General features: G+C 42.7%; 1 protein-coding gene across 1 annotated transcript in view; it reads right to left on the bottom strand.

The window, feature by feature from the left end:
- Positions 1-15,426: 15,426 nt before the first annotated feature.
- PAG1 (phosphoprotein membrane anchor with glycosphingolipid microdomains 1) overlaps positions 15,427-27,314 on the bottom strand; it is a 94,942-nt gene continuing 83,054 nt past the window's right edge. The window contains exons 4-8 of the mRNA XM_088522739.1: positions 26,578-26,629; positions 25,980-26,076; positions 22,177-22,769; positions 17,244-17,303; positions 15,427-15,786 (exon numbers count right to left, since the gene is read on the bottom strand). Coding sequence (XP_088378865.1) covers positions 15,436-15,786; positions 17,244-17,303; positions 22,177-22,769; positions 25,980-26,076; positions 26,578-26,629 — 1,153 coding nt within the window. The 3' untranslated portion in view covers positions 15,427-15,435. The remainder of the gene's footprint in view (positions 15,787-17,243; positions 17,304-22,176; positions 22,770-25,979; positions 26,077-26,577; positions 26,630-27,314) is intronic.

Here is a 27,314-nt window from a genome sequence, read left to right as displayed (position 1 = left end):
TGAGTTAGAGAGCACCGACTGCGCTGTCCTCTGCAGCCCAAAGCGGGGCAACACTTGAGTGCTAAGGATGCAGAATCCGTGCAGATCTGCTCTCTGGGGCGGCAGAGTCGGGAGCAGCTGGAAAACAGTCGCTCCGGATCTGTGTGCCGTGTTCAGACCCTGGTAGCCGCCCCTGGGATGTATTGTGGGAGCTGGCTGCTGTCAGCACTGGTAGCTGTTTGTCTGCTGCGTTTGCTGCATGTGCTTCTAGCCCGGGGAGCTGCTTCTCTCCCAGCTCTGCCCTGTCCCCGCTGCCCTCTTTGGGCCTGAGAAATCCTGCAGACCTGCTCAGCAGGCACCTAGGGACGTGGTTTAGTGGGCATGGTGATCATGGGGGGGCTTGACGACCTTGAAGGTCTTTTCCAGCCATAATGATCCCACAGTGGGACAAAGTGCCTCAGTGCCCAGATAGCTGCCCGTGGGGACAGCCAGGCACGACTGCCCCCAGGAAGCAGGTCTGGGCTCCACGGCAGCGGAGAGGGTCTCGGGAGCCCCGAGGTCAGTGATCCCAGCCAGTCACCGCGACAGCAGCAACAGCGGCGACTGTTGCACACTCGGCAGAACCAGACTGAAGTGAACAGAATCTCTCTTAAAGATACTCAAAATCAAAGCTTTTCAATTGCAGATTTGCAGAAGCAAAGCCCTTAGCAGTGAATCTAAGTACTGAAGCTTCTGAATCCAACTGGGAAGTTGTCCTGGGTGTTTCATGCTTTTACAATGTCATCAGGGCTAGAGACAACTTTTGAGGGCTGCTGAACTCCCATTTTTTTAGTTTATTTTCACTGTGGCTCATTTTGTACAATGCCAACAAAACTGTGCTGTATGGGAGAAAAGCCTGGCAATGCACGGAGAAATTGTTGTAAACAACCAGAGCGAGCGCTTCAGCCTGTGCACAACAGACAGGCTAGAACCCAAAATAGCACCACGGAGGAAAAAACAAAACAAGACCAAAACCAAAACAAACAAAAAGAACCCACCCTTAACAAGGAATAGAAACATCTCTGCTTTAAGTAACACAGAGCATTGTTTTCAGTTTCTGGGTTAAATCCATTTCCAAAACCAAACAAGAACCACAAACCAAAACAACAGAACTTTGTTACTGCCTAAACCAACCTCAAGCAGAGGGACAATAATTCCTTCACCCATGAATGTACTGCCAAAAAGCCAGGCTCGGGCGTGCAAAAAGTGGGTAACACAATCATTCAAAACTAAGAACCCCATCCTCTCCCTGTCCTTTTCCCTGCTTTTGTGCAGGCATAGGAATAGCAGCTTTAATGAGCAGCAACAGAAATTCAGAAAAGCCCGTCCCAAACTTCTGGCACCAGCTCCGCTCCTTCCCTGTTGAGGTCCTAGCACAAGCCAGAGTTTTCCTCTTAGCACTTGCCAGGGCTATTGAGTGCTGAAGTCAGTGCTTTGAACTTTAAACCTTCGAGAACTCTGGGACATTTGAAAGCATCTGGGTTCCTGCCTCGAACCATCTTGCTGCCCTGCCTATTTGCCAGAGTCCAAACATGACTGAAATTCTAACCGTTGATTCGGCCTGGAATTTTAAAAAGGAAAATTCCGTGTTCTGTCGCTTCCCTTACTCCCACCTCTCAGATCTCTCATCACACCAGGCACAAACAAGAGTCTCTTGTGCCCAGGAGCACCCACCTTCTTCCCGTTTGGAACAGAAAACCCAAGAGTCTCCCCAGATGGTCATGCTTGATGTCTCCTGAGGCCTGGCCTGGCCAGCCTAGTTCTTAAACCAGATCTTGATCTCAGATGAGCTCTAGCCCGCCTCTGGATCAATTCTGAAAGTAATCTGAAGTGTTATGAGCAGTCCACCTTTCCCAATACCTTATAATGAAGACGATGTGTGCTTTAAAGCACTTTAAAGCAAATTTGCCATGGGGGCTTGGGTGCACAGATAGAGACATTCTGACTGATGGACGTGTGCTCCCCAGCTGGAGGCGTTCGTGGTTGCTTAGTCTCTGAATGAGTTCGTACGTGCTGTCTTCCACAAGACAGGCTGTGCTAAGCATTTCTTCAGGCTGATTTTTCTCACACTGCAAACAGTGTTTGGCATCATCTCACCCCTCACACAGGTTTCTTTCCAGACACAGCTGTCAGAGCAAACGGTGAAACATGAGTACCAGAGAGTAGCTGCCTGTCTTCCACTGCCCCAGAAGGGAAAGGACAAACCTTTAATATTGTCCTCAGGGGCAACCTCAAGCAATTTGTTCCCATTACGTTGCTTGTTACAAAACTCCTTTTCAACTTGTGTTGTCTGGAGGACGAGACAATTATTCTTTAGTGTTAAGGCACCTAGGGCTATAATATCCTCACAAATATCCTCCATGCAAATTAAAGCATTTGCTCTTGGAAATAAATGGAAACTTGCTGGCCTCAGGTCCAGAAAGAACAAGTTTCTGTTTTGAGGCTTTTTAGGTTAACCTAAAATTACTAATTTTATTAAGAACTTCTTCTTGCACAGCCCCCTCAGGCAGCTGAACAGTTGCTTTGCTTTTAATGCTGCCCCCGACCGGGCAGGTGCAGGAGACGCCCCAGGCCATCTCCTCTTCCCTCGTGGTGGAGTCGCCTTAGCTCAAACATTTCCAGAGGTTGAATTCTCTGCTTCCAAACTCTGGATTCTTCTGTGAATCACATCTACATCTCTGAACCACAAACAACCAGAACTATTTCTGCCAGGAGGCTTTTCACTCATTTCCATGCTCTTTTCGTAAGTTTTCTGATAATTTCAACTAGGGACCATTGCTCAATCTATCTTTTTCTCTTAAGTATCCAAAGCTTCCTATTACAATGAATGATGGGGAATGGACTTTATTCTCCACTCCTCTTCTCCTGCTCTTCCGAGCTGTTTGGTGACTGTTTTAGTTGCATGTATGAAGGACACATTCCTGTTATCTGTCCATTTGACACTCCTTATGCAGTGAACACCAGACATGTCATAGACATTTCCACCTTTCGAACACATACCAAACCTTTGAATTGAGTGTTACCCAGGCTGCAGGATTTGCAAGGGGAGAAATCACAGCTTAATTGCTACCTTCACACACTTAATAAAGCTCCGTGCTATTTTTATGCTTAGAAGTCACAGAGATAATTTCTTTTGTGAAAAAAAAAGATCAAGCAATTAAAGATGGGGGTCACTGAAAACAGATCACAATCCTACTACTGCACTCCCTTACTTGGGGAAGCAAGTAGGCAAATGTATTATGGAAAGAACTGAGGGACCAGTGGAATATTTGAGGAATATGTGAACAAGTGGAACACAGCATTTCCTTGTGGTTTGAGTGCTTGCATTTGTGACTTAAGTTTTCGTGTAGGCCTTTTTTTCATAACAGTTCCTAGGTATGTCAAAGACAAAGCTTAGAAACTACCGGTAAGTGTCGTTTTGTCCAGCCAGTCACAGCTGCAGCGCCCAAACAGCGCTCAGGACGGGGTCACCGTCCCCTGCCGCGCTGCGAGACCCGTTCCAGCGCACCGAGCGGCAGCTGCTGCTGCTGCAGCCGGGCTGCATCCAGCCTTCCGGCTGCCCAGATCTTTGTTTTCTCACCTATTTTTTTCTTTTTTTTTTCTTTTTTTTTTGTACTTTACTGCTGAGAATAGATTGCAGGTAAGAGAGGAAGAAGACCTCTGAATGATAGTTTTAAGTGCTAGCCGTAGGGTATGTGCTGGAGAGGGTCTTGGGTCTCCCTTTCGCAGCCTCAAGCTGCTGTTTGTTGAGGCAGGAGACCTTAGAAATTCAGGATTTTTTTTTTTCAGGCTGCCATTATTTCCCATATAAAATAAAATAGAAAAAAACAGTGACTTTCAGGGTAACTTGGCTTCTGAAACTCACCCAAATCCTTACAGAATTTCCCAGACAAGTAAAAAGTACAGCAGTAGCCTTAGGGTTTTGTCCTTCCCGAATTTCAAAGATTAACTACAGAAATGTAGCACACGTATGCGCTTCTCAAAATAGGTCACATAAACCTGTATATAATAGATATTGTCAAGTAGTCTAAATTGCTTCCAAATCTTCCTTTTATACATCTTGTAGCAAACTATAGTCCATAATAATCATCCTTATTATCCTATTATTATCCTACTAAATTATAATTTACAGTCAAAATTATCCTAACTAATGATGTGATTTACATTCCCCTTCAGTAGCATCTATAAGCATATGGGCCTTGACTACTGTGGTTGATAAGCTCTTTGCTGGGGAGCATTCTAGAGGTATCTGTAGTACGGCTATTGTACCTATAGTCTAATGTGCTTTCTAGCATTACAGCACATGGATGTTTCCTAATCTGTGGTGAATGAATCCTGTGGAATTATCATTCTGTCTGGAGAAACAGGTCTCTCTTCTTGCCTGTCACTCCTTCCACAAAAGCTGCACTTAAATTCCAGTTGTGTGAATTATATTAAGGGTCAACCCGATCTGTGTGACAACCCGCTGAGAAGAAGCAGTGATAAAGTATCTTGGCAGCTGGAGTGCTAGCAAGGGGAGCCACTCGTGGGAGATCGTGTCACTGCAAATCTCTCATGTGTCTTGCACGAAGCAATGTCAAAGCCACTCTTGAGCTCCAGCACTTTCCAGTTCAATCTAACGTTATATTGCAAGGACTGAGGATCTCTGTGTGAATATGTACCCCATAAAAAACCTAAAATTGAAAACCTAAAATTCCCGCTTCATAAGGGAATAACTATTTTAAACACCAGGTGTCACTGCAGTATACTGCAGTTTGCATACCAAGGTGTTTTGCCATCAAAACTGTACATGTGAGTGGAGAAGAAAGAAGCTCATGACTTTTCTTTCCCGAATGTTTGCATATATTTTAACCAGCCATACAGTTCTGTGTGCTTATGCTCAAACCTGCATTTAGCCATTCTAGTATTACTAGCTTATATAGTAATACTAGAGTTACAGTTACTAATATGAGTGAAAAAAAAAAAAGAATAAAGCATGCCCATTTCAGCAGAAGAGCCTGTGCTGGCTTTTATTCAACATGTTACTTCAAAAAACTGTATATCAAATTATACATTCTGCAGCTTTTTGGTCTACGAACAAACGTTCAGTAAAGAGCTATCTGAATACTGATACTGAATAATTTTTCCCATGCTGTTTTCCTTAGTTTTATAGGAGTCTCATATATGGCCTATAACCCTGTATCTTTGAATATTAAAATAATTGATCTCAAGCCTTATATCGTTGAGTGTTAAAATACAGGCCAGACATAGAGCCACTAGCTTGATAATAAAGCAATGCTATTTATAGGTGCCAATCTAATTTGTCAGCCTCCAAGCAAGCACAGCCTAACCCCTCCATGGCTGCACTGTGATTTTTCCAGCAAGCTGCTCATGGCACCTCATTAGTCTTAATTGGGTGCTCTTCTCTGCTCTGCAGCTAATGAAGGGCAAGGTGCGACTCACGGAGGACACGGGTCCCAGGAGGCCGTGTGCTCTATTTCAACCTCATGTGCAAAGAAGCCTCCTCCAGTGACGTGCTGAGGAGATGGTGTTTCCTTATGCTGGGCTTGCGTGCAGAATCCAGACGTCTGTTTTACATATTCAGCCGTGGTCCTATTTCGGCTGTCCATAAAACACTTTGGGGCACACTAAAGGTATTTTGACACAAATTAGAGTCTCCTCACTGACAGAGGGGTTCAAGCAAATGGCTCTGGGACGCTACCTGCAGTGCATTTTTACTAAATGACAAGGAATCAAATGCCATTGCAGCTGCAGAAAATAACCCATAAAGCTGCTAACTGCAGCTCTTTAAAGTGCTGAAAGCTGCATAACCTTTAGAGGCTCAAGCCCAAGACTTACACATACTAAAAGAGCACAGGGCCACCATATTCAGGGGAGTTCCTGCACTGGTGGAGAGACAACTTGAACTTTCACAGTTGTGCACGTGCTTGGATCCTGGCAGGATTGTGGCTTTGGCGAGTAAGGTGCAATGGAACAAAAATAAGACTTAAAAATTCATGAAGTCGGCACAAAATGCTTAGAACAAACAAAATTCTATCGAATTGCAGTCATTACAAAAAGGTAAAACATTTGTTAAGAAAAACAAACGACAATAGAGACAGACTTTTGAAAAAAAAAAAAGAGAAAGCTTATTTATTGTGTTTTATTCTATCTGGCTACTGACTTTATAAAAAAATTTCAATTCACTGAATTTTCTCAGAATTTTTAAATTAGACTCATTTCATTGTAATATAGCACGTTTACCATTTGACATCATTTATATGATTTTCCAATAAATTCAAAAGTTATATGCAAATATATTCACCAAAGAAAATGGCAGAGCCTGTTTTAAAAGCTTTCAGAGAATACAGTACAGAATCTTAAGGGTTTTTTTTCTGCATATAAACAAGTAAATATTAGGATGCTACTGTACATAAATAAAACCTATATTTCATATTATTGACCTATGTTCTTACTTTTACGTAACTTGTCTCCTATGTTTAAGTAACATTTTCTTTTTTTTTTTTTGCCCTGACATATTTACAAAAAATCATGTCTACATTTACAGTAAATAACCATAATTACCTACTGTGCTTTCAGCAGCCAAAAGCTGAATTGGCTAGAAACATCAGATGAAGGTTCGTAAAATAATGGTAGGACTGAATTGCATTGCCTTGTGTATACTACTACAAAACATTGAAAAGAACTCCATGGCATTTGTCAAATTACAAAATGCAACTTAGTGTTGGAGCTGAATTGCTCTAGCAGGAGTGTAAGCTCTGCAATTACAGCCAAGCTACGGTTTATGGAACACAGAGTTTGGAAAACTAGAGGGTTGTTCATGAAGCTCCCTGGGTTTCAGAAGGGTAGCAGGCCAAATAACCAATGCAGGTGCCTGACGGAGCAGACCGGCCTCAGCTAGTGCTGCCGCGGAGGTCTGCGTGCACCGACCCTGGATTTATCCACCACACTGAACTGCACAGGGTGTTTAACTGCTCTTGGTGTCTGCTTCGAGACAAGGCAGAGACAGTTCGAGCCCTCTGTTTTCCGAAGAGCCAGCTGGTTAGGGGATGGTTCGAAGTGCTGCTCCAGTGACCAGAGAATCAAACGGTTGTCCAGAAAACAAAAAATCTTGTTATTACAGCATCATGTAAAAGAACATTGCTACAAAACCATTCTACTAATAAATATTTTTGCATTATGAAACAATGGCTAAAATAAAAGCAAGTGCTTGTAATTACAGATGTTTACCCAACAGGTTTTATGTATGCAATGTTCCAAATATAAAGCAATTTTGTGCTGAAACTCCTATAGCACCCAATTTAAAGTGAAACCTACTGAGGCTGATTTTAATAATAGCTATTGAAGATAACTATCCATATACTAAACTCTGTAGTTTTTGCTGTGCCACTGGAAGTCATAAATTCACTGACATAAAGAAAAAAAAAGTACTATGGTGAAAATATAAATAAAAATACCTAGCTAGCACCAACTCAAACATCTCTTAAACTCTTAGGATCCAGTCTTGCACCCTTGGCTCATACAAGTAATCCTATTTAGATAAAGTAATCCGGTTCTGGTTTTCACTATGATCCATCAGGACAAGTCCAGACCCATGCATGGACACGTGTGGCTGCATGCTCCTTGCACTGGTGCCCCTACCTCTGTGTATCTCGGGTTTATCGTAGAACCAAACCAGGGATTTAGGTGTTCACAGAATCACAGAATGGTTGAGGTTGGCAGGGACCTCTAGAGACCATGTAGTCCAACCCCCCTGCTCCAGCAGGGACACCTAGAGCACGTGGCACAGGGTGGCATCCAGGCGGGTTTGAAAGATCTCCAGAGAAGGAGACTCCACAACCTCTCTGGGCAGGTGGCTCCAGGGCTCTGTCACCCTCACAGGAAAGAAGTTCTTCCTCATATGGAGGTGGAACTGCCTGCGTTTCAGCTTGCACCCAGTACCCCTTGTCCTGTCACTGGCCACCACGGAGAAGAGCTTGGCCCCATCCTCCCTACATTCACCCCTCAGGTACTTAGGGGTGTTGTTTAGAAGGTCACATTTTTGTGGCTTTGCAGGCTGGCTCTTCCCACACTTCCATCCCGAAGGACGAGGCAGCTCGGGGAGAAGCCGCTCACGTGTCCTCTCCCTGAACGGAAGGGTGAGGGTGGAGAGGCTCGGGCTGCCCTGGCCCCGCGCGGACGGCCCTGCGGGAGAGCGCGGCGGCGCTCGGGGACGCTCGGGAGCCGCTATGGGCGCCGGGCGCCCTCCGAAGCCCCAACCAGCCGGCGGCACCGGCGGCGGGGAGGGTGACCTGAGGGAACGGCTCGTGCCAGCGCGCTGAACAGCTCCAACACCAATCTCTAGCATCCACGCGCATGTGAGAAAGGAAGTTATTGTGCTCTTAGGTGCTTCTTGCTGATATATTTGAACATTTACCTTTTACAGTACATCTTTTTTTTTTTTTTTCATGTCAGCTGAGTGCTTGCAAGCTGCAGAGCTTCTTGCCTTGAGAGAAGGTAAAGATCTCTGTGAATTCTGCAATATGGGGTCCCTGAGGATGTGATTTCCCTTAACAGCACCAGTCCAGACTTCTAAATCCCACGGGCACGTTAAAAAGATCCCATTCAAAATCGTTAAGGTGATGCAGTTTCTGTGCCCTCCGCACAGTTTCCATAGCTCATCAAGGACAAAACAGTCACTGAGAAGGTAACAGCTGAATACGGAAGAGCGAAACAGTTCCAAAAGGGAGAGGACAGTCCAATTCCATCCTAGGCTGAAAGTCAAAAATATAAGTCTCTTCATAGACATGAGAAATGTCAAAACATCAATATTTTTTTCCCTTTAAAGCAATAAGAACCATAAGGTTTTAATATCCCTTTCCCAATATTACAAGATTAAAATTTCAAGTGTTGGTATCATTGTCTGTACTGAAAGGAAAGCATTCTGAAATTAAAATGAAGCATCTTAAATCAAGTCAAGCTGCTATATTTTGCAAATCACCTAAGCAATATCATTATATTACTGTAAACTGTAAGAAAAAAACATATCTGTTCTTTAAACAGAACAAAGAATCTTATTTTACATTTCCTATAACAAACACATTGGTGAAAATGAGAGGATTTGTAGATACAGAAAACTTGTCAAACTTTGCTATTATTAGGATAAATGAACATCACAAATGAAAGCCACGACTTAGAAATGTGCATAGCAAGAGAGCACCACATACAATAGCCAAGGGGCTGTGCAGTAATAGGGAGCATCTTTACTTTTACAGTAACCTCTTCTTTATTTTTACACATTTTGTTATTCTGTTTGCAGTGACTACACTTCTGGCCAAATTTTAAGCAAAAGATGTCCAAAACCAAAACTTCACAGCCTGACAAAACAGAATGGTGAGGTTTACGTTGTTGATAAGATCTATGTCTGTTGGTGTGTAATACAAAGATACTCCACGAATTTGCTATGCAAACTGGGGTGTCTGTGCTAGTGCTATATGAGTGGCTTAGCCCAGGCAGAGCATTAAGTTGTTCTAGTGATTCTGCTTACGATACCTACGTGGACCATTCAGTGGTAGTGTTGATAAATACACACTGTGCAGACACACACTTGCTGACGTGTGTCTTACATATTAAGTTTATCAGTGAATTGGTGGAAACCTTGTATCAGGAATAAGCTTTCATCTTTCTGTTGTCTGCTGGGAAAGAACACTGCCTGGTGTATGCGGTACCCCAATGCACTGGAAAGCTATCACACAGCAACTGATTTGTTGAATACCCCTTGTTGAAGATACGTGAATGCTGAGCATGAGATCTTTCATGCTCCCCTGAACGAAGGGTCTTCTCTCCTTAAAGAAAAAAGAGAACTCAGTAGCTTTATCCCTGTGATCTATCCATAGCATTTATTGTCAGCATACACTTCACAATGTTACTATCTGGATAGCTTGCAATGAATATCAAAATATTTTTTTTCAGCCATAACTATCCCCCAAAAGATGCTACAAATCTAGTTCAGCACCAGAGTATGGAATCATTATGCTTACCATGTTAATAGCAACTATGTTTCTTGCTGTCAGAAAGAGATTTGCCCCAGAAAGCCTTCAGCACAGCACCTTAAGAGCATCTGTGATACTGAATCTCTGAAGTTTCATGATTTTGCAATAGACTCCTTGCACTGAGTTACTTGTGAGGCACATACCGGCCTTATTCAGGCATGTTCCAACCCAAATGCGTAACATCCATCTGAAATAATGGCAATTTGACTAAGAACAAAAATCTTGTTTTGAAATTTAGCCCAAACTAGCATGTTGGTTGCAGAAACAGATTTCCTAAACTTATACTGTAAACAGATGTATATACACAATAGGAAATAGGAGCAAGTCCTGGAGCTGGCATCTATGATGTTCCCAATCCCACACCGCACAGATCCCAGGCACGTGTCTTTCTTACACATGACTTTCCATCCACAGCACCTGGCTGGAGTAGCTGCTTTTAAACACCTCTTGCCCAAGACAGGCTTGTTAAGCACGACAACATTTTGGCTCTCTGTGGGATGAAGACGAGACAGCCGCAGTGCGAGCCAGGGCAGCACAGCCAGGGCTGCGTTCCGTGAGGTCGAAGATACCGGAGCGAATGCTCCGTGTCACGGCTGGACACGCCAGCTTTCAGCAAGCACATTGAAACCGTTTATCCAGCATCTTACAAAAGCACCATTGAAAGGTTTAACCGCAAGCACCGTGTGTACAGAGCTCTGACCACGACAGCCAACAGGAGCTGTTCAGGGAGCCATGGAGAAGTAGAGAGACTGCAAAAATCCCGGGAAGATGGAGCCCTGGAAGACCCGGCACAGCAGGGCTCAGAGCGGGCAGCGGACCCTCGGCCAGCTGCTACTGCGGCCTGTCCCAGCCCGGGGTGACTAATGAGCCCCGTCGCGGCGCCGCTTTCGCACTCGCCCCCGTCCGTGAACCTTGCTGCGTGTAAGAAACCTGTCATGGACACAAACACGGAGACTGAGCAGCTAACTGTTCACAGCGGACGGGGACACAGAACGTCACCTCCCTGAACGCTCGCTGCTGGGAAAACCTGGGTTTTTCGGGAGAAGACAGAAAATTCTTATTGCAAAGATTAGTTGTTGCTGCTACATTACTGGGAAGTCCGTGAGAAACTATTGCTATTCTAGGGAAAACTGAGGTCTGTGTCTTCATAAAGCTGGTTCCCACTTAGACAAGTAAGTGCAAGGGCTCTCTCTTTCTGCTGTTTTTTTGCCAAAGAAACACTTCTAAAAGAGAATGGAAGTACTAAACACATAGTAAAAGAGGCACTGTGACTGATCTAACCATGGTAAAAAGGGACATGCCCATGCTACAGATATCCTTAAAGAACTTAATTCTAATCATGCCATGGTAGAAGAGGACGACTGGTTTAGGTGCTGGGCTTAGGTTAGAACTCCTACAGGAGAAACACATCCATTGAAAAAGAAAAAAGAGAGAGCAAAGACTTTTCAACTAGCTTAGCTATACATACATTGCAAGTTTACTTGCCTTTGCTGTGGTGATTCAAAGTGAGATTTTATTACACAGTTTTAAATAGTTTTACCAACAAACGGAAGTACTGCTAAGTAGCCCCAGGTAAGAAATATTTCATTTTGGATGCTGACATTTTATTTAGGGTGATATGGGATACTTTGAGATATGGCGAAAGAGAGAAGGTAGCAATGACAGACTCTTTACAGTAAGATTGATCTATTTGTGGATGACTATTGGAAAAATCTTTCTATTCAATGTATTAGTGAAAAGGAAGCAGTGGCAACATCAGTAAAGGAAAGGAAAAATCGCATCCTTGTCAAGTGATGGAATTTACGAATCCAGGATGGAATTCAAAAATATGTTTCTTCAGCACTAGACTATATAATCGTGATTGCAGAGGAGTTATGGACTTCTCCCATGAGATCTTGTTCAGAGCGGGTAATTCTTGCTAGTGACTCCCACGAGTCCAGTGTAAGTGCTCAAATGGGAGGTCCAAGTGTCTGAAGCGCGGCAACCACAGCGGTCACAGCCCTCACAGCCGTCACAGCCGTCACAACCGTCACAACCGTCACAGCCGTCACAACCCTCACAGCCGTCACAGCCGCCACAGCCGCCACAGCAATCAGACCTTGGACTCCTTCCTTGCCACGCGGAGGGTCTGCACTGGAAGCTACGGCAGTTACTTCAGGTAAGACTGCCATGGTAAGAGTCCCCACGTCTGACAAAAGACGAAGTGGGGATGGCAGCTTGCACTAAACTAGGTCTGTATTACTGTATCATCTGTCAGGACCCAGGGACTGCGAGCTTGGAGAGAGCTGGGTGAAGCACATACCTACAGTACGTGACTGACAGAGCTGTAAAAAGGCTGAGCTCCTATTTGTAAAATGTGAGAGAAAGAAGAAGAAAAAACAGTCTGAGAGCCCATCCACCACTGAAGCTCCTTCTTTGCTTTCGAGGATAGCCCTGTTGAAAAAGTTGTGACCAAGCTGAGCATCATTTAAAGCAGAATGGAAGCGTCAGCACCACAACAGCCCAGTACCTGCTCCCAGGGCAAGGCTGTACGAGCCAGGTTAGAAATAAAAACAAATGAAGAGGCGAGGAGCAGGGCAGAGAAGCCCAGGCCACAGAAAGATGGGATTGAGTCTCACATCCGTCCTGAATGTCAGCAAGGAACAATAGTGGGATACTCTTCGACTAGAGCATTATTTTCTTTGTTTGCAACTTAACATGTTGTAATCAGGAGTTTAATATTTTTCTTTAGTAGCAGGAACTTGTGTTACCTTTTGATCTTTAACCTTGTATTAAGATTTCCTCTAGTGCACCTGGCAATCCTCCTACTGTTACTGTTTCTCCAGAACAGCCATCCAGGTAACGTGAAAGGCAGTCCTGAAGGGATTAATGCACCATAGATGAATTTGGGAAACTCAGGAATTGCGAATACCTTTCACTAATTTGCAGGAGTCAGACAGGGCGGTATAAACCAGTACCCCTGAGCAAGGAGCAGACAGAAAACATGTAGCTAAAGACTTAGACACTCTCCAGACTTATAGCAAAAGATCTTCTGAAGCATGAGAGCACTTATCTTTGGCCATAAAGAGTGTGAAGTAGAGGGAGAGAACAGTCAAAGAACTTTATTATTTCACATTCAGGGGAACAGAAACAGAAACTTTTTTTGAGGGAAAAAAAGTCCCAAAAGGAAGATGAAAGTCAGTTTTAAACGAGGAAGACACTGCAATGAAGTGCAAGCCAAGAGCTTCCTGTAACTGAGAAAGCATGACGGCATGATCAAGAACAAGATGGATGTAGGCTGGCCTGGACTGCTTTTATGAAGAGAGTCATAGCTCAAGTTTCCTACCCTGATGCATGAGGTCAGGATCCAGGAAGTCTGATTCACCCTAATGCAGGCAGGGGTTGTCTGTGCTGCTCTTCAAGCCAATGCAATGCAGGCCAAGTCCATAAATCAGTTCACTGCTTTCATCTCTCAACTGATTTGTAATAAATAATTCCAATCTATGTTTGCTATTTATTGTACAAAGTACTGGTGTGGTGCTGGCCACAACTTTAGAAAGACTAAATTAGATATGTCAAAATCAATTTCAGGAAACTCAACCCATTCTAGACTACTATGCTGTGAGCCAATCTCAGCTTATGTACTGTTTATTTTGAAGTAAAAATAAACTACTCTTCAAGTACATGCTAAATATTACATATATGAGTGCTATCAAGTCTGGACGGTAATTATACTTGAATCCAGAGCACATGTATGTGGGATACATATGCAGAAGGATACGTGCACATGTATACACATAACCATAAACATATGTGTACACATATGACACAACACCAGTTCTTTATCGCTGGAGTGGCCCACTGTACTGTTCTGGAAGAAAACAGAAGTACCTACAGGCTCCATCTAAGCACGACCCTTTGTTTTTAGTAGTAACAGAATAACCTGCATAATAACTTGGTATCTTTGCAATGACAACGGCTTTCAAACTCTGTCCTCTTCAGTCATTGCTCTCCGGCTCCTTTTACCAGAGGACCAGAGATTATCCCAGATTAAACCCATTCTTTCTTCTTCCTCTTTTTCGTCCAAAGACACTGTTCTTTTACACAGGCTCTGTAATTCTGAGCCTGGGAACAGCAAGGCATGTTCCACACCCCGACTTAGGAGGATAGTCAAACAATAACAATTGTTCATTTACAGGATTCTAATATAGCAGGTGGTTTTTAAAGGAAAAACAAATATAGTCCAAACAAAGAATGGGATTCCTTCTGTTATATAACACAGTAAGTGTTGAACATGACTTTGAACATGAAAAATATATTGTAAAAGTGAAAACTATAATCCACTCCAGACAGTGCATAAATTTTCCTACGTAATAAACTACATTAAAAGTATTTTCAACTCTAAAAAAAGAGCAAAAATCTTAAGAACATAACTCAAGATTGTAAAGTTAGACTGAACATTATGCCAACGCATTCATTTGTACAGCTTTTTGATGCAACATGACAGTTGTCTAGAGTGTGTACGTATTATGTGTGCACATGAGGGGAACAGAGCAAGAGTGCTAAGGGTGACATTAAAAAAAGAGTATTTCATAAATAATTAAACAAAACAAACCCTACAAATACCACTATGTATCGTAAATACCGATAGTCAAGTTCTACAGCCCTTAATGTAAAAGAAAGAAAGAAAACGCCTACAGAATTAATTCAAGTACATGTGGAGTAGGTCCCTTGTGAAGTAAAGTACTGTTGTTTGCACTCTAGTTGTAATGAAAGTGGAGTGGAACATGTTGGTATTCTGACCTCATCTGCAGTCCGGTCTGGCTGCAAGGCCTCATAGTCCTAGCAAGGTGAATTACAGAGCTCTCCAAAAGGCATGAAAATTAACACACCTTCCCCATCCCTGCAAAATAAGTCTGAGCTGAGGCATGACGATCTGTGATTTGCTCAACAAAGATGATGGATGAACGTGAATAAGAAATGATTCTTGAAAAACACCTTGGAACAAATGACATAATCTTTTAAAATGATAAACTAGCTTTGTGTAAAGGCAGTCTTTTTGGTACGTGATCTTCTTAAGAAGACAAACACAGCACTCTTTGCCAAATTCCCAAATTCTGGTTGTCTTGGAAGTAACAATACAAAGCCTTCACATTGTTCAGATCCTAACTCTGAACGGATACCACCTCTCAGGTGAGCTGAAATCTGAGAAACCAAGAACATCCAAGAAACCAAGAATAGCCTAAAGGATATTGCACCCTGGTTGAAACATGCATTGCTTCCTCACAACTTGTGTTCTGTACTTAACTTGGTCCCTCAGGAGGAAGAACCTTCTCTTCTTATCTCCCATGTTCCTTTGAAAACACCAACAGATAGGATAAATGCTGAAATCTGGATGCCAGAGTCATTAAAGTCTGGTGAAATCCCTGTGGTGCTGCAAGTCCCCTATACTCTCATAGTCATTCTCTCCTGAGAGAGCAGTGTGGTTTGTGTTAGGCACAGACAAGGTCCTGTCTTCCTCCTGGCTCACTGTCTGGATAGCTTCGTAGTCAGGCTCCAACTCCCCGTTGGGTCTGCCCACGGGCTGAGGCACGGTGGTGGTATTCAGGGTGTTCTCAAAGTCCTTTACACTTGCATAGAGGCCGCTGCAAATAGATGGAGACCTCGGAGATGCAACTTCTTGAATACAGGTGTAAGTAGAATCCAGTGCTTTGATGGTCTGTCCTGGCTTGCTCACCGAGGAGTACATAGCTGAGATCTAGGAAAAGGAGACACTCGCTGAGTATTTAAGCATGGCCAGTGCTCAGGCACTAGTTGTACCCTTCAACCACAAATCAGTTGCTTAATAAAAGATTGGAGCATTCAATAAAAAAGAAAAAAAATCCTTATAAATCTTGCTTTTCTTGCATGCATTTATAAACTGATTTTCCTTCAACAAAGGATGCTGAAGTTTCTAAATGTAAAAAATCTCTGAACAAAATTCCCTTGCAGACACACAACCTAGGAACTTGGAAGAAGGATGCAATTTGAACTTCATTTTTTTTTATGGTAGTGGCTACTGTTCTGCTCTTAAGAGACACTGCAACAGGATGGTAGTGATTTGTAGTGATTATAGGTACTAGGAGGGACCTAGGATTTCACTGATAGGATTTCACAGGGTGGCTGAAGAGCCACCCTTGGCTCCTTCTCCCAGCTGAATTGTAAACTACCTTCTCCCAAGGCAGAAGGCTGAAGTCCCCTGCTTTGGTTTTATGATATCTAACATTGCTGTGATTGCAACACAACTCTTCTGTTACATTTAAGATCTTTATCGAGCATGCAAGGCCACTCCTGAATTTGGATTAAGCTAATTAACTAGTAGATTAGCATGAAAATGTCCATTACATTAAACAACACTGAGTGGTGTAGATAAATCACTTCCTTTAATATGGTTATTTTTCTCTGATGAAGAGAGACATCAAATTGCAAATGCCAATGATTCTTATCTTTCACCTATTTCATCCCCAAAGTTCCCGAACAAAGAAAAAAGCTTTGCTGCTCAGATGTGCACCTATCTCTTCCCAGCCTTAAATTACATGAATCCAGTTCAAGGATCAGTGTATTTGCTAAAGTCTGTGAGTGCTTCTCCCTGCAGATAGCATTAGCTCACTCAGCTGACTGCCAAGCTCGTGTTTACTTTATGTCTGGGGAATGTATTTATAGATTGCACAGGGGTTACTGAGATCATCACAGGCAACCTTACTTTTGTTTAACTTTTCTGTCTTTGTTTCAATCTCCTAAATTTATTCAACTAGCAAACATCTTAAGAAACAATGTGTGCTCCAGTATTTTCATTGCACTTCAATTTATTTCTCAGAGCACCAGACACTTTAAATGGCAAAGGTGGAGCATGTTGCAGAAGGCCATTGATTAATGCTCTTAAGTGGCACTCTTCACTCAGATCGAGGAGGCAGCTCCAGCAATCAGATAGTTGTGGCCTCCCATTATTGACTGCCACCATTTTTTAACCTCTTGGCCTCATAAAACCAAATGCTAAAATACTTCTCATTTTAGGAATGTGATTCTACAAAGAATGTACAGCAAAACCTCCACTTTTATTTTCCCCGCAGACAATTTTTGCCTTTTTAGATCCTGCTTAATCATGCAGGGCTTATGCTAATTTCTGCTTGAAAAAAGGTCTCTAGTCAGTTATTGAATTTCATGCAAGAAACCTACATCATCTTCTGTAAGAGATGGATCTTCCTCTCGAGACTTGTAAGACACTGAACTAAGCCTCTGAAAAACAGAAAGAAAAAAGGACAGGCTCATTACAAGTCAACAGTGTGAAACCTATAATAAAACTCTCCCATTACAATCAATACATTATATTTTATGGTCATTTGCTCACTAGTTCCATTTTACATAGCTAATAACCAGAGTATGTCTTTGGAGACGAACAGCCCTGAGGTTAGCAGAGCCTTTTAATGCATCAATTCTTGTTCTGACCCCCCCAAAAATTAGTGAAAATAATGTAAAGGTTAAAACAAACTCTCCTCCATTCTCTCTCTCCATTTAGATTTCGAATTAAGTGAGAAAGAGTCTGCAAAGGCACATTACCAATTAAAAGTGAACTGTTGTGGAACGACAGTAAGCCTTTTACATAATCTTCATATATACTTCTAGATTCAAAAGGCCTAGAGTAGCACTGTCCTAATGATTATTATCCTTTATTCAAAGGCTTCCAGAAGTGCCCCAAGGAGCTGTAGCTTCCTCCACCACAAAACACAGCACCTGTTCCCACGTCCAGAGCAACACTGCCTCACACAGAAAGACCTGATGAACCCAGCCTGAAAGGAGGAGGTAAATGCTCAAAAGCATCAGCAATCCACGCATGGGGGTTAATCACAGTGCACGGGATGGAGGGTTTGCTTTAGTGTCAAATGAGCTTTAGGCGTGCAAAACGCCAGGTCATGAAACACCAGGGCACCCCCTTTTGCTGACAAGAAGACGGCGTTAGGGCCGTGAGGGCTCCTGCCCCTCACTCCCGCGGGGGGAGCCTTCCAACACCGCTTGTTACTGCCCATATACTGCAGTTCTGCTCAAACTCTTCCCCCGAAATAATTCAGATCTCCTCCAGGGCAGACCAACCCTGAGTAGAGCTATTTTTGTCTGAATTAAACAAGTCGACCTCCAGAAATATATTACATAGAGTCTTTTTTATTCACAGAGGTTTATTAAAACAGATGCTTTCCTATATTTGCACATTTTCCTGTTGTTCTTACTTCTGTTAAATATCAATTTCTAAATGTCTGACACAGTTCAGATGGAGCTTCTGACCCTCAGCCCCCTAAGGTCTGCCCACTGGGCTCAGGAGGCTTTAGTCCGGCCTTAACTCTCTTGCTTATTTCTCAAAGTATGCACAACACACTCCTTAACCTGTGCTTTGTTTGCTCATGAAAATAAAAAATAAAAGGATTAGTTCGCCCATATTTTAGCAGAGGCTTTTATTAGATCTGCTATACTACAGCAGCTCAGTTTAGCCTTTCTTACTTGCAGGACGTTTTTATTGTTGAGGAGTAGGCTACTAGTTTCATCTTTACACATTAAAATCAATAATAATGCTAGGAAAATCAGGTAATATGTTATTTTCTTTAGTGTGTCTATAACAGTGTCTATGTTTCTCCAGTCGAGCACTGAGAAATGCCCCAGACTGCTGATCGTGTGGCTCATTTCCCCCGTACGTTGCCTTCCTTCTGTTGTCTAAATGTAGAACCTGCATTGATTTTGACCCATCGATTTTGAAGGATCTCATCCTCTTGAAAACTTAAAAAAAAAATTTGCTCCTAAGCACTTTTTCACTAGCAACACCATACATAAAGCTTGAAACCTCAACAACAGCAACGGCGGCAGAACATGTCCCTGTTTTCTTTCCACTTCTCTTTTGTCCAACAGCACTTGATTTCTTGCTGTTTGGCTCAGCCGCTGCTCCCGACTCAGGCAGCAGAACAAGAACCTCATTCTCCTCGGGAGTGTTTTTGAGAGACGCTCTGCCCATCCTCAGGCTGGCGAGCCTCAAATCAGATGGGCAGCAGCCAGATGTACACACAGAGACAGACAGCATCTCTCCCACATTCCTGGGACTGCTCATTCTAGGAGACCTGGGTAAAAAGAAGATTTCTACTTCCTTTTTATTTTTGACCAAGGAAGAATTAAAAAAAAAAAAAACCCTGACTCTTCAGTTTTATTAGAAGAACTATGTGCCCAGGATTTTCCAGGTGCTAGAGGCCTCTAAAAGGCACTGTGCTATTAAGGGTGCTTTTCTTCACCAAAGTTTGCCCCAAGATTTGGCTGTCTCATGTCCAGTAACAGTTCAGATATAACTATTTTTCCTGGTTTATTGTATGTCTGGCTCTTGAAGTGATCCTTTATGCCTGCATGTATCTAACTGCATGTCAGTGTTATAGGAAAGATTTCTGAGTAAGTGAAGCGCTTCTTTGTTGCTTAGTAGGAGACTAGGGACTGTTCATTTTTATCAGGCTCTGCCTCTACTAGTAAATTAAACAGTGCTAAGGACTAGCTGTGATACTGGAGCACCTTTTCATACTGTTCAACACTGGAACAGTCTCCAGCTTGGACCAGCTAACACTGTCCCTCTTGGACACGTTTCAGGGATTGACATGAGCTGGACATCATTCCCAGCTGGTGGTTGGGTGACGCCACCTGCTTTTGGTGGGTAAGAGACTGCAACAGCCTGGACACGTCTCCTTCACAGGCACAGGAGAGGCGGTTACACCAACACCCCACCTGCCCCACACAGGTGGTCTTTCTCCGCCTGCAGCTTGGTGGGTCTGTGCCCCCCCTGTTAAGCAAAACTCCTCACTGTGGGCAGGTGGGCTCATGAGATGGTTACAGCAGCCTCCCTGCTCGTCACGGGTCAGCACGGCAGGTTGGGGAAGCTTAAGCAGCTTCACAAGAGATAACACAAGAAAGAAACACACAGGAATCTGCCTAACTAAAAGAGCTGTAAATTTATAATGTATTTACATAAGCAACTTGGTTGACACCAACCACTTGGTTTTTGGTTACCATATCAGAGCAAAATAGCCATTGCTGTGCACCGCTTGAAAGAGCAAAATAGAGGGAAAAAATTATCATAATCATAATAGAAAGACAATCCCCCAACTACCTCCACGTACAATTCCAGCAATAATGACATTTATATATGCAATCAATTACCATTTTCAACTCTGCTGCAGCTGTAGCTCTCAAGGACAGGACACGCACACACTTCGATGCATAATGCATGTACCTAGCAGAGTACGTGGGAACGATTTGATGCTGCCAAAGCTTTAATTCAGAGTGAGTTTAGCTTTGAATATATTTTAATTAGGCAAACACCTTTTTTTTTCTGGTGCTTAGGGGACTGCATGTGTCATCTCTTGATTAATCCTTCAAAACCTGAACCATTTTAATCAACTCCTGGTCTGTGCAGTTGCTGACATTGTGTACACGGTGTGCTGGGGAGCTACAGGGTAGTAAGAGCATTTTTTTGTATCGGTGACTGGGAAATGTAATGATTTTCTAGAAGACTTTTCACACCTGGCAGGAAAAATGTCATTGTTACTGAAAGCTGTTTGCCTAAAAGACTAATTAAGAATTACATATGCCCTGAATTTGGTGATAGGAGGGGAGGGCTGGTGGATTAGCACTGAGAAACCCATGTTAATTTTCTACTAACAAGCTTATTATTTGCAAGAATGTACTCTGAAGAATCTGGATGAACAATTCTTGGATTATGAGTATTCTTCAGTTTATTCATTTGAACTCTATTATGCTTTATACGTGAAGTTATGCTAATATATTTGTGGTTATTTAACAAGGTATTTTTCAGCCCTCTGCCAGGATTAGTGAAATACTTCAAATGCAAGAATGACCAGAAACAAGTAACAATGTTATTGACAATCTGAGAATGATTTTTTTACTGATCATCTGACAATGATTTTTCAGATAAATGTTTACATTAAAATGTCACATCAAATCTTAAATATTTTTGAAAATTTTCATCAATACCTAACAGTTTTGACAACTCAAACACCAGAATTACATGAATCTGCTAAAATCACAGTGCTTTCATTTACAACTAATAACCTATTATTTACACTAGTTCTGAAAAACACAAACCCAACAATTTGTTACAACTCAGTTTGATAATCTGAAAGGATCTTTCTAATTAGTTCTATGTAAAAAATTAAAAGGGTAAAATAAACCAATTTGCTGAATATTTGATCACTCTATTTTTCAAGGAATTCATCACTAACTTGTCCCCAGTCCGAGGGAAAGAATAAGTTGCTGGCGAAAAGCAGCCTTTGGCTGTTATTTCATCAGGCAGAAATTTATTTCTCTGTTTACATGTGACATACAGAATTTGACAAGTATAAAATCTGTAGGTTAATAAACTGCTCAAATCTTTCAAGGTCTGATGCTGAAAAGGATTAATATAGGTATTCACTCACTACTCTTTCATCTGTGATCCTTTGTACTGTGGAATTGCTGAGCAGCAATTAAAGACCAAAACCAAATCTTAGGTTTTAAAATGCTACAACTCTCTGTCCACCTCTCTGTCCCTCTCTCTGTCCTAAATAGGGAAATAAGGTGAGTGGTTTAGGCACACAACACAGATCCACAGAGGAAGCATTTCTAAAGCTAGGGCTTCTACCCCACTCTCCTTCTTGTAAATTTAGATTTTATTAGGAAACAAAGCAAGTAGGAGCTTCTGAAAGAGAGGCAGATGCTCACTGAGACACCAGACTCCTCTTGTAACAGCTTCCACAAGTGTAATACCATCAAAAAAGAAGCAATGGCTTCGTATGCAATTTCTGTGTGATATTTGGGAACAGCACCCTGCAACAATCAGAAACTGAGGCTCCAGTGGAATGAATACCTGACCTGATACTTTGGAGGTTATATTGTGCATTTTCATATCTCTGTGTTTGTGTCTTGATGTTCTTTGTTTTGGGGATTTTAACAGTAAAGAATTATTAAAAACAAAACAAAACAAAACTATGCCCCTCTCCCCCAGTTATGTTCAAAATGACTTTTTCTCTCTATCAGTATATGACTGTATCATTATTCTCTCTATCATTATATGATACCCACTTGCAGTATTTACCTTCTCTGGTTTCGTTGTTCCTTCTTCCACTTTTTGTTCTTGCACATTCTCATTTTCATCAAGAAGCTTCATGGGGACTGGAGGTGGGGGCTCATCCTCCACATCCTCCACGTCGGGTGTGCTGCCCAGAGGGCTCTCTGAATTAGCACTTTGGCGACTCTTTTTGTTTCGATCAACTGACGCATACTCTGCTGATTCAATTCTGCACTCAGGGATCTGATCCTGACCTTCAGAAACCCCCAGCGAAGCTCTTGATTTGTCGTTACAGCTTCCTTCCATGTTGGCTGCTGCTCCGACGTCTTTGATTTCCTTCACAGTTTCATACAAGCAGTCTTCAACTATGTTCTCTTGAGAGGAGCTGTCTTTCAGGACTTCATAAGGCCCTTCCATTCCAAGGCCTTGATCATTTTCTGTGTTTCTAGCTGCGATGATGGTTTCCATGGTACTGTTAGGAGGAATACTGGGTAATTCCCGGCTCTGGTGACATTTAAGGGATTTTCCAAGACTGTCCTGCTGATCTAGCAGATCAGAGACAGATGTTTGTACTTCTTCATAAGGCTGGATGCAGGCAGTTGTACTGTCCTGCGAGAGAACTAAAGAAAATTATAAAGAGTTATTTAAAGCAACTGCATGACTAAAAAAAAATAAATGTAATTTGGGACATGCTACATTACTTAGTTTTTGCATCTCCCATAGGAAAGTAAAAATGATACAAACACCTGGAAATGTTCTAGTAGTCACCATCCTCTCAGGTAATCAAAAAATGTCTGTTCAGTAGATTGCTGTTAAAATGTCACCCTCACAGCACCGTCAGTGCTCTGCACCCCTCGGATTACTTGGGATAGATACAGCTGGGTTCACAGCGAGCGCTGAGGAGTTAGTGGACAGGGGCAGGCATGCAGGTGTGCTCAGTTTTATGGAGCATGTACAGACCGCTGAGTATCCTCACACAGGGAACACTGGTGTGAAGTCTAGAACAAGTGCATTTACAAGAAAAATCTCAATATTATTTTCTATTTTTCCAATTCCCTCTCTTCTGGAACCAGAGGAGAAGACAACCCTGCGTTCTCCCTACCCAGCCCTCACTTGGTTTAACACGCTGCCCAAATGCGAGCCTGAGGCCCAGCTAGTTCCACCCCACAGGCCACACCAGCAGCTCCTCATCGGAAGGCTTTGCCATACTTTCCTTAGTCTCGCAGCACATAATGTAGGTTGACAACTTACTAACGAGCCAGCCATATGCACAAAAGAGAAGATTAGACTTCAGGAAGTGGTGTTAGGCAGAACATGTTACTATGCTGTTTTAAGTTACACAAGTGGGTCTCATGTCACTGTCACAAAATGGGTATGAGGGATTGACATGGGACTTCTCACCTTACAGTGGGCACATGTATGACATTTGCTTGCAGTCATGGATATACACACAGACACATACATGCATGTGGCTGATAGTATATGGTATGTTACTTTATTTGGCCACATTTCCTTGAAAAATCACTTTGGAATAGCCTTATTTTACATAGTGCGGTTCCTATGGCACTATCTCAGACTAAGAAAAATCAACCCATTCCTCTGTCTTTAGCGTGCTTGACAGTGCAACACAATGTGTTGCCAGAGCAATCGGTACTATTGATTTGGTGGTTGTTACACAGGTTTCTTTCTCTTGTGCTTTGGGCAAACACTCTTATACAGTAACATCCCCCCTAGGGAGTTGTAACCTGACAGCAAAACTCAGGATGAGACTCAAGGTGCGAGATGCTAATCACTGCCTGAATGGGAAATGTGAGGAGAAGAGAAGGAAAACGTCCTTCTCCAGTCACTTAACTCCTGCGTGTGACTGGGGAGGAACTGTTGAAACGCAAGGTGTCCCACACAGTTCTTGAGGAACATCAGGAACAGCCTGCAGAAGCTGCAACATTGTTCTTTTCCCTTCTGGCCCTTGTGCTCAAGGCACTGTGCACTACACAGAGCCCTTTGGTTGTGTAAAGTAGAAATAAATGAAAGCTGAACAGCTTTGGTTAATCAGAAGAGTTGTTATGTTAACTGAAAGCTGAGTAGTATCAGGCTAAAAACTGTCTGCTAGTCGCCAGCATGCCTTTTAGTAGCACCTTCTCACAGCTGACTGGTGACTAGTGGCAAACAGACACAGTCCCCTCCTGTGTGGCTCTACTCTCTGCGTTGATTCACTTCTGGGTTAAATACACCTAAATATGAAACAAGTCAACGTAAGGGAGTAGGGATTAACTGCAAAAAGAAAGCTTAAAAACCCCTTTGGTCACTTGTCTCCAAGAGGTCAAGATTTCGTCGTGTAGCCTCCAGGCCCACGGGGAGATCAGGCGCTGAGCTCCAAGCTAGGGAACGCAGCCCAGTGTGTCAGTGTCTAACCAGGAGGGAACAGTTGGCTCCCAGGATGAACTGCAAACATGTCTATTTTTAGGATCAGCTGAGTAAAATATTTTCCAGTGTTACTTGAGTGTGAGTCATTCCGAGTGCTCAGCAAAGGAAAGATTAAAGAAGAAAAAGGAATCCTGTTTATGTTTCCTACTTTCTAAAATACAAAAATACATTTGAGTGACCAAGAATACTGCTCAAGTTCCCCTTGAACTAAGGCCTGGGCAGAGTGTTGCACTTACACTTTGACCTGGAGTACTTTGACGATCCTTACTATCTACTAAATCTTCTTGAATTAGTGCCAAGAATCATTTTTATATTTCCCAAACCTCAGAGAGACTGGCTTGTGTATTGAAGTGTTCATAGTGCTAATCCCAGCAACACTTACATGTTTAACAATACAAAATCTCAGGGGGATGACCTAAATGTATACATCTAAGCATGGTTTTGCTTGTAGAGGGTAGATTAAGAGACTGGGGAAAATAAAGCAGCAAGAAAAGAGATCACAACACCATACAAATTGCAATTTGTTGTAGCTGTTTTGGAAGAGCTGAAAACCACTGTTATTCTGTTTTAGCGCCTGAAAGCAACTGTGTTTTCAACCAAAAGAAAGATTTTTTGCAGAATCTAGGGACAATGGAATTAATTTAGGCAAATCCTCAGGAGTCCTAATCCCAATAACACAGTCTAGTTAGGAAACTTCTGAAGTTTCATTCCAGCTGGAAGGAGACATAGACTGATGTGACCTAAAGGCCTATAATGATGAAGAACCTGAAATGCCAAAAAGTGACCTAAACACATCTGTAAGGAAGAACGAGGCAGATCCACACCCTCAAACCCAGACTGGAGTTTGTCTAACAACTTTAGCAAAAGATTTTTTTTTTTTTTTCGAATTGGATCTATTTGTAGAATCACAAATCACAGAATCATTAAGGTTGGAAGGGACCTCTAGAGATCATCTAGTCCAACCATCTATTCCTCTACCAGCTTTATCATGAAGCTGCACAAATGCTTGTGAGTGAGAGGAACAGGACGGTGTGTAAGCAAGAAGTTGGCACTGATGTTCTAAAATTTTCATCAAGTAACAGCCTCAGGCAGCATGGGACTATGACCAACAGCTGTAAGCCAGGTAGGCTTTGCGTGAATTAAGTTCTTTATCAAAAAGGGCTTCCTTTTGGGGGGCTGTTACTGCCCTGGGATGCAGGATTTGGGCAGCTGTTCTGGGGTGAGACCTCCAGGAATGATCAGAGGAAAACACAGGTTGCTCAGGCAAAGAGATCGTCCCCTAGGAAAGCTGATGCCTAGAAACCTAAACCGTGGTGGATTAGAAATGTGGCAGGCAGCTTGGGATCTATGAGCAAGGGCACGGCCCTTCTCGTTCAGCCCATCACAAGGACTACCTCGTTACTCACCCTCGCCATTGCTGAGCACCCCGTTCTGGTCGCTGCTTGGAGGAGGCTCAGTAGCAGAACTGGTGATGGAGTGGCTGAACATCTCCTTATCAGAAGGCTACAATACAAGTGAGGTGGATTAAATGTTTGCAGACACGTATGGATACACCATGGATTTTACTCTGATCTCAGGAGCTCTAACTCACATGCACTACTAGTGGGAGAGAAAAATCCAGCCTATGGTACTCAAAAGATTTATGTGCCTGTGTTTAAAGACGTCAAAACAAACAAACAATAAAAGCAAGTATATCTAGAGTGATCTCCCATCCAAACTCTATAAGAAATTACCATGGCTTCTTCTAGTCAGAAAACAGCACCTGACCACTGCACTTGCACAGCAACCCGAGTGAAAGGAAGGCAGGAGGTTCGGTGCAACAAAAGCTCAGGTCATTGGGATTTACAGAAGTTACCTGCCCTTTCCTGTGCTGAAAATTTTATTGAAGTTTGCGTTTACCTATATTCCAACTCACAATATTTGAAAAGGCCTTGGTGCAAAACAATTACATGAAAGAAACATGCTAATAAAATAGAAATAAGATAAATACTCATAAACACTTACCACATTCATCAGATTTTCATGATCTCCATTCTGATGCTTGGGCTTCTTTTCCCTTAGTGAAGACATAAAATGTTTTATTACAATTTATGGTAATAAGCAAATGTCGATCATTAACAGACTGTATGCACCTCTTGGGAGCAGAACTGCAATTCGTCTTGATATTGTAATATGAATAATTGAAGATTATTACAGGGACCTCAGTGTAAGGCCACCGCAATGTGGTGACGCTCACATCTGAGGAGTCATGAGAAACACACACACAAACCTTTCTCTTGTTCTTGTGGAAGGAGTAACTGAATATAACCAGACCACTATGAATCATATCCCTGCTTTTAATCACATCCGAAACGTTCAGAGATACTAGGTACAGACTACGTATAACCTGTGTCTCCATGACAGGCCTGACTAACCTGACCTAGAGAAAGACACTTTGGGCTCAGGGAAGGCTACACACGGAGCCCAAACAACAACATCCCATGGGCCACCAGCTGGACCACTCTACTGACTCTCCAAAATCACAGCCTGCTCTTGTGCAGATCCAGATGAATCCCACTTATGCTCTTCATTATTTTAACAAAAGACTGCAGCATAGATAAAACCAAACTATCTGCCCAAATTCTGCCAGATTCTGACACCACTGCGCAGCTGGAGGCTTATACGTGCCACCTTTCCCACCCTACTCCTTGTGCTTCCTCCAAAAGTAGGATACTACCCCTGCCACCTTTTGGAAATGCCTC

This window comes from Tinamus guttatus, unplaced genomic scaffold (assembly GCF_059628265.1).
Source record: "Tinamus guttatus ecotype Peru unplaced genomic scaffold, ASM5962826v1 Tinamus_guttatus_pri_ptg000156l, whole genome shotgun sequence".
NCBI lineage: Eukaryota > Metazoa > Chordata > Aves > Tinamiformes > Tinamidae > Tinamus > Tinamus guttatus.
The sequence above is the reverse complement of the archived record's forward strand: the minus strand, read 5'-3'. Positions and strand labels throughout refer to the sequence as shown.